Here is a 7891-nt window from a genome sequence, read left to right as displayed (position 1 = left end):
AAGTTACTTAAGTAATTTATGTAAACAATTTGAAGCCTTAATAGTTACCTAATATTTTTGATAAACTATATTTTCACGTGGTTCATTGATTATAATTTTATAAGATAACAATCTGCATCATGTATGCAGCCACCGCGTGCCTATGACCCTATCATCTATTAGATTTAACTCCAAATTAATTATTACTTTTGGTAGCTTTCTTCAAAGTGTACACTACTGCGCTCTTCTCACTCTGCTCTGCTTTTGCGATGCAATGTGCGCTAAAATTGCGCATCAAATGAACACCCGCAGTCGAAGTTGTTTTGCAGCAGACGCGCACGCACCCCCCTCTCATCCGTTTTGTGTAACTATTGCGCGCAACTGCGTAAATTGCGTAGTAAAACAAGCAATACCATGTACGATTGAGACGCAAATCTATTCTGTATTTACTGGTTGCTAATGCGGAGATTACGAGGCTTACATGACAGTGGATGAAAACTTTTCTGGTGGCGCTTTATTTAACTGCGCGTCTGCTACACTGCGGCGATGTGTCTTCTTGGGTCGGTAGATGTCTCTAAACGCGGCAGCGTGGCCTAGTGCATAAGGCTCCGTACATGCGAGTTCACGGAAATCTCCGTTTTGTTGGTGCTAAATCTAAACCTATAGTATTGTATATAACAGGAGTGCGGTAAACAATCATGGGAAAAGACAGGAAGACTAAGAAAGACAAACTGGACGAGTAAGTAGCGAGTGGACGCATGCGATGTTTCGGCACGTAGCACATTGCATCAAGCGTATGTCGCCGACAATAAGCCTAACGTTTTAACTAATAAAGTGTGCCCGCACAGCCTTCGCTGTTGTTTGACCGTGAAAACGCAATTTGGAGCTTTCAAGTACCAGTGTAGCCTATCACTTCGCGCGTGTAAGCGCTCTCAGATGACAAAGTGCATTGACAGGTTCACGGTCAATGACGGTGCTCCAGTGTGCCGGTGCTGTAGTGTAATGTTTCCTTCAAACGCCGGCAACGGCAAGTTGTTCACGCTTTCATGCGCATTAGCGTGTTTTCGTCGCACTGTTAAAAGAATTGCTGTCTCGGATATTAAAACAATCTGCTGTTGCTCAATCAAGGGAAGCTATAATAAAGCTGCCCCATAAAGAGGTCGTGTCTTACTCGGTGCAGCGTGGCAGCTGGTAGGCGGTTCAGTAATTATCCAGCTGTTAATTTCCGGCGTAATTGTTTTTGCCGTTTATTGGGCATAAAGTGTGAGCAGCAGATAAAAAAACCCTCGTTATCACGTTGACATCGACTAAAATGATGATAAGCTGCAAACATTAAATGCAAAATATTGACAGTGAAATTATTTAAACATCGATTTACACGCACGATGGTTTACTTGCAGTGACGACACCTTGGTGCAAGACATGGATAGTCTCACCATTACTGACAAAGGAGGCGCTAAGAAAAAGGTGACAAATACTTTCCCGAGTGGTCCTCTCCTGTGCGTACCTCTGTCCGAGAAAAAAAATTTGCATTGGCCACCGTGTAGCGCAAAGCGTGCTGTTCGTCTGTGTCTTTTATGCTCATATCGCACACCGAAAGATAAAATAGTTCCTGCTGTGTCTGATGCTGAGCAAATATTTGTCACTCGGATGCCTGCTAAAACCTTTGGAACATGTAAACAAACCCATTTTCTTTTTTTAATGTGCACATAGCTGAAGTCACATGTATTTTTTAAACTGTGCAGCATTGTCACAAACATGTTAAAACAGAATTTTTTCATAACAGGATATCATTTCTGTTATCGAAACAAGGGAGGTAAACTTCTCAACACGTAAATTCAAGAGCTAGGGAGCTGCTGATCATTTAGTTTTGTTGACACAATGTTGTAAACATCTGTGATTTTCTACATACAGCATACACATGGACGAGACACAAAGAAGGAATGGCACATGCACACCAACGCGTCCAAGCCATCACCATAGCAAGATCTGAATGGTGACAAAAACAGCTGATATGTACCACCAAGCCTAAACTCATGATACACTAGCATTGTCCATGTTTGTCATGAAAGCAAAATCTGTGAGTGAGGAATGTAATAGGCCTTTGTACCTTCTGGGTTATGTGACATTTTGCCAAATGTAGAGTTCTCTTTCTAGTTTCACTGGATTGACAGTGCCTTGTGTGCTTGATTTTAAAGGTGGACACCAGTGGCGATGGCCTCAATGACAACATGCCTGTCCGCAAAGGCAAGGCTAAGAAAGGTGCAAACAAGCTAGACGACAGCGACAGTGACGAGCCAGCCAAGCCTGCCAAAGGTCTAGCAAGCAAAAAGGCAAAGGGCAAGAAGGGCCGTGGCGACAACAACAGTGACGGAGACGATGATGATGCCAAACCGGCTGCTGCCATGACCAAGAAGGGTGCAAAAGGAAAGCATTTTGATGACAGCGAGGAGGATGAGAAGGTTGTGAAGCCAGCCGGAAAGGCAAAGAAAGGCAAGAAGAAAGCGGCAGAGGACAGCGACGACGAAGTGGAACCCGCAAAGCCTGTGCAAAAGGGGAAGAAGGGCAGAAAGAAAGGTGGAGACGAGAGCGACGAGGATGAGGAGATCACTAAGCCTGCTAAGGGAAAGAAAGGGAAGAAGGGAGAGAACAGTGAGGACGAGGATGAGCCTGCCAAAACAGCAAAAGGAAAGAAAGGAAGGAAAAAAGGAGGCGATGACAGCGATGACGACGATGAGGAGGAGTTCAAGCCGACCAAAGGCAAGAAAGGCAGGAAAAAAGGGGACGATAGTGACGAAAATGAAGATCCAAAGCCTGCTGCGAAGGCAAAGAAAGGAAAGAAAGCAGGAGACGAGAGTGATGATGAGGATGATGTCAAGCTGGCCAAGGGCAAGAAGGAGAAAAAGACGGCAGCAGGCAATGAAAGTGACGAGGAAGAAGAGGCTAGACAGCCGGTCGTCAAAGGGAAGAAGGGGAAGACAAAAGCAGGAGATGAAAGTGAGGATGAAGAGGAAGACAAGCCACTATTCTCGAAAAGAAAGCAGAAGAAGGGTAGAGGCCTGCTCAACGAGAGTGGTGATGAAGATGATGAGATGCCTACTGCTCCTGCCTTTTCGAAGAAGAAGAAAAACAAGAAACAGAAGGACTCCGACGATGAAGGTGAGCCCAAGGCTCCCAAGAAAAAGATTGGTGGTTTTGCACTCCTCGATGTTGACGATGACGACGATGTGGAGGCTGTGGACAGTGCAAAGGAAGATGTTGAAGAGCAAGAGGAGAAGGTGAGGCTATATGAAATATATTGGAGAATTAATTCCTTACATTTTGACTAAATTTGCGATTCAATTGGTATGATATATATCGACCATATGAAGTGAAGGAAGGCATTGGAGAGAACCCTTTTTATTGAACTCTCGAAACAATAATGTATAGTGGCTTAATTTGTGATAAACTAAAGGAAAATAAAAGGGGAAGGAAGGACATAGCATTGCACCTGTCATGCTGAGGTCCCGGGTTTGGCTCCCTGTAGTGGAAAGTTCCTTTTCTTTAATTAAAAAAACTAATTTGATTAGACATCTAAGTGTAATATGCACCATATTTACGCTATATTACACCGGTTAATTCCTAAAGAGTAATTTTGAGAACGTCTCTTTTTTTGCCCCCTCGACTATAGCTGCCCTTAAAAATCTCAAGCTCGCATTATAATCGTAATACCAATTTTTTTTCTTAAGAGTGTAAACTCCCCCTCACATTATTTTCGTAGTCGCATTATACTTGTGTAAATACAGTATATTCATAGTTAGGAGTTTATAAAAATAATCTCCCCATTGCTTTCCTTTTCATTGCATTATCTGTTGGCTTCTTATGATTGACTAAAAATTATTCTGTAACATGTAAAAGGGTATAAGACGATTTCTAGCATCACAAGTGCGACATTGCGGTCGCAGTACCTTGTATTGGAGAGGTGGGAAAATAAATCTGCTTTTTGGCACGCATATAGACTTCAGGTTTTATGATAGGAGAGCTAGGGACGCATGTATTGAATAGAAATGTGTTGTTGCCAATGCTTTAATGTTGGCACTCAAAGAGTACCATTGACATCTTGTCAATTGCTAGCACTGGTGCACACTGTTTTTTACACTGTTCTCCTATTTCTTACTATTGCCAGGTTGTGAAAGAGGAAAAGAAAGAGAAAAAAAAGAAGGAGAAGAAGAAAAAGAAGAACCAGGATGACGACGAGCTTGAAAAGATGCTGGAAGAGCTCACATTGGAAATTGAAGGCAAAAAACCGCCGCCCACGAAAGAGTCTCTCACTGCTGCTGCTGCTGCTGGTCAGGAAGGCGAAGAGGTGAGCCTGCTCTGTATCGTCTGGTCATGATCATGTCGATGATTACGGGTCCATTGTTTTGAGAACCAACATTAGTATCAAATTAACATACCCTAATGTGTCTCCCAATTTTCACGCTTGCTAAGCGTCATCCTTTAATGTGGGGTAGACTTTCTATGGGCTCGAAGATACATGTTGCAGTACTCCTTTATGCCATTATATTGACTGCCACAAGTGCATCTTTAAATGACAATTAATATTGTGAGGATGATAGCTGCAGTCATAATCATAATACCATGGAAAGAATTATTTAATGGATAGAGTTTTTTAATATAACTGAAGTTTATAAATGTGTTAAAGTGTGACCATAGCTACTAACATTGAAAGTGACAGTATTCATTCAATGGTTGAATGAGTTGTGAGGATGCATTTTGCCAGAAACAGCTTTAATGTTTATGTGGCACAAGTATGTTGAAGTGTCAGTGTGAATTTCATTAAGTCATTAAATAGTTAATATTGGCTTCTGTACCTATGTAGCACATGTAATAAATCAAGTCAATGAGGATGCTGCATGGTTGTCTGTAGCCATCTTTCCTTCTGCATTTGCTTGAAACTAAGCAGTTCTGTTTTTTTACCCCAAACCCTCTCACCCACTCAGTGACCCAAGTGGGTGAGAGTGCTTAGATGTTAAGTTAATGAATCAATGCTATCAAGTTCTAACAAGAAATGTATTCTTTTTTAAGAGTAAACTCAACATTTAACTGTTCGAACTAATTTCAAACGTGTGAAAAAGTGTGCCTGCCTAAGTAAAATATTGCTTGCTGTCATCATACTGATCAATAGTCATCATTCTCTTGCACTGTTACTTGATACAGAATTTGTGCTGCGGCACGGGCTGCTGATATTAGCACTACGTGAAATAGTGTCATTCAATTCTATTGAGCCTGACAACCCGCTATAAAAAACAAAGGGGGCACTTATATTTGTGTACTACCAAATCAGTTCTGCGGAAGTCCAGAAGGTCGAAGTTCCATGAATAGGAAAACGTCTCATCTACTTGTAAGCACCACAAAACTACAGAGGAGGCCTATGCAGGCCTCTTCGGAAGATAGCTTTGCACTTGAAAAGCTCGTACTGGTTTATGGACCGAATGCAGAACCAATGCCTCTATGAGGTGGTTTCTTTACCACCAATGCTAACCAGCAGGCCAGTAGGTGGCAGCATGAGGCCAAATTAATTGACTCAAAGCACAGGAACATCGATTGGTTGAGCAAATAACTTGCACGGAAATCTGCAAGGTAGAAGAAGTTTCATGAAAGGAAAAAAAATTGCCATCCAGCTATAAATAACACGAAGCTACCGAGGAAACCCATATGAGCTGGCAACTCACTTTATTAGTTAGATACTTAGTGAAATTTTGCCATTTCAGTGCCCTGTTACCCACCATGCTGACCCGCGTGTTGCTTGCAGGGTGAAACCATGGAACCCATGACTGGCAAGAAGAAAAAGAAGAAAGACAAGAAGGCTGCTGCCCAAGATGAGCCTTTGGAAGGGGCAGAGGAAACCAAGGAGGTCAAGGACGAGGCAGCTGCACCTGCTGCTGAGTCGAAAAAGGCCAAAAAGGTGCATATGCCGTCTGCAAGTCACAGTTCCCAGCTGTTTACATGAACATGACAGTAGCGTGTCGCATTGTTTATTGAATCACAGTAATTACCACGCAACGTGTAGCACGTTCCCCCTCATCTGAAACAAGCTGGAACCGGTTTCTGGCAAGTTGTGTTGCCCTGCTGAGTTGAGAAGAGCACGCGAAGACAGCCGTTTCTCTTCCTCAATGCGATACGCCAGCATTTATATGCAGTGCATGAGACAAATTACCCTTCTCGTATTATGCTCTCCGGTAGCATCAATGTGATACACTGTCCTAGTGCATTACTGCCATTTGCACGAATGTGATGTGCTAAAAATGCAGTGCGGTATGCCACTTGTCGCATTCATATAAGTGCCACTCATTGTCAGCCTGCCAGTGAAAGAATACAGTGAAACCTTGTTAAACTGTAGTTGGCTGGAGCTCAGAAAAAGTATGTACTAAATAGTAGTACTGCTTAACCAAAATAGCATGAGACCGTCCACTTACCTGTCAAAATCTCGGAGAGAGTGCGATCAGAGAGCAAAAACATGCAGTATTTATTCACTTCGCTCGACAAAAGTCTGTTATTTTCATTTGATGCCACAGCGGCCTAGCAGCGACGACAGTGGCCTCAAACTTACTGAAGCTGTGAGCCAGCTTTACAACCAGCCCCCTCTTCTCGGTAAACACTCGCATGGCAGATGCCTCGTTGGCGTTGCATATTCTCCGTGCACGGGCGCGGTAGCGCTGCAGAAGCTGCGGGACGCCTGTTTTATTGCAGGGTGCTGTTCTCATTGCAACGATTGCATTCATGAGGCTGACGGAATGTGCAGCTTCTACCATCGTTGGGCCTGTATCGCCCCTGCAGTCACTTTCCGTGCCGTCCTCATCACTGTCGTTAGGCGACCCTTCGGCAACAACAGAGGCAGCGATGGTGAAAAGTCGAACCTCGTAGCCGACATTTGTTGTTCATGGTCGCAGCAGCGCTGTCCAGCAACTTCTTTGCATTCCAAATGCCACACACCGTAGTCAATGATAGATCCTTGTCGCGTGTCAGTGCAGACTTCTTCATGCCACATTCGATAGGATGAATGATGTCCAATTTTTCTTCTATGCTGAGCACTCGGTGTTTCTTGTCCGAGCTTTGTCATGACGCGAGTCCTAGCTTGCACAGCACCACAACTCTCTGACATGGCGCTGAAATAATATTGATGTTCATGTGGCTTCATGCGCAAACGCACAGGGTGCTTGGAGGCCCTTATTAGGATCTCTTGAGGCTTGTTGTTCTGCCAGGCCTCCCCATGGGGACGACGCACCACCGCGATTGCACTATGAAAAGTGGAAACACTACATGTTAACCGATATGTACGCAATAAGCTGGTATGGTTTATGCGGATACAAAGCATGTTATGTTCAATGGCTGTGAGCCAGGGATTTTACTTTACTACTTTTAAAACGAAACACTGTTTAAGCAAGTACAGTTTAACGAGGTTTTACTGTACCATGCCAGCTGCATCGAGCATTTTGTAGGAAGCCTGTCTGGTAGCATCTGAAGCAAAAGTACAGTCCCGGCAATGTACAGCTACCCAACTGGTTGCTTTCTTTCTCTTTGAACTTTCAGAAAAAGAAAGATGCAGCTAAGAAGGAGGCTGAAGCCACCCCTACTGTTCCCAGCAAGGAGGCAACGCCAGTTCCCACAGCTGGGGAGGAGCCTGCTCCTGCAGAAGGGGCCGAAGGTCAGTGGCTCTGTTTGCCCATTTTTCAGCGATAGCTGTTATGTGCTCACTCGCCTAGTTGTTTCGATGTCTGCCAGGCTTGCCAGTGTCTGCCGGTAATCATTGCAGGAATCCCAAAGTGTTTGCAAGCCGTTCATGAAGCAATAATGGGGGAGGGGGGCACTGTTTCACATTACTATAGATTAAATTGCGACATTCTGTGCCTTGTATATTCCCTGTGTTTCC

The 7891-nt window shown here is 43.8% G+C and overlaps 1 protein-coding gene across 1 annotated transcript in view; it reads left to right on the top strand.

Annotated features, from left to right (window-relative positions):
• Nucleotides 1-401: 401 nt before the first annotated feature.
• eIF5B (eukaryotic translation initiation factor 5B) overlaps nucleotides 402-7891 on the top strand; it is a 53036-nt gene continuing 45546 nt past the window's right edge. Inside the window, exons 1-6 of the mRNA XM_050184131.3 lie at nucleotides 402-718; nucleotides 1380-1446; nucleotides 2178-3257; nucleotides 4145-4324; nucleotides 5774-5926; nucleotides 7552-7666. Coding sequence (XP_050040088.2) covers nucleotides 678-718; nucleotides 1380-1446; nucleotides 2178-3257; nucleotides 4145-4324; nucleotides 5774-5926; nucleotides 7552-7666 — 1636 coding nt within the window. The 5' untranslated portion in view covers nucleotides 402-677. The remainder of the gene's footprint in view (nucleotides 719-1379; nucleotides 1447-2177; nucleotides 3258-4144; nucleotides 4325-5773; nucleotides 5927-7551; nucleotides 7667-7891) is intronic.

This window comes from Dermacentor andersoni, chromosome 4, assembly GCF_023375885.2.
Source record: "Dermacentor andersoni chromosome 4, qqDerAnde1_hic_scaffold, whole genome shotgun sequence".
Taxonomy (NCBI): domain Eukaryota; kingdom Metazoa; phylum Arthropoda; class Arachnida; order Ixodida; family Ixodidae; genus Dermacentor; species Dermacentor andersoni.
Note: the sequence above shows the minus strand (reverse complement) of the source record. Positions and strands in the feature narration are given on the sequence as shown.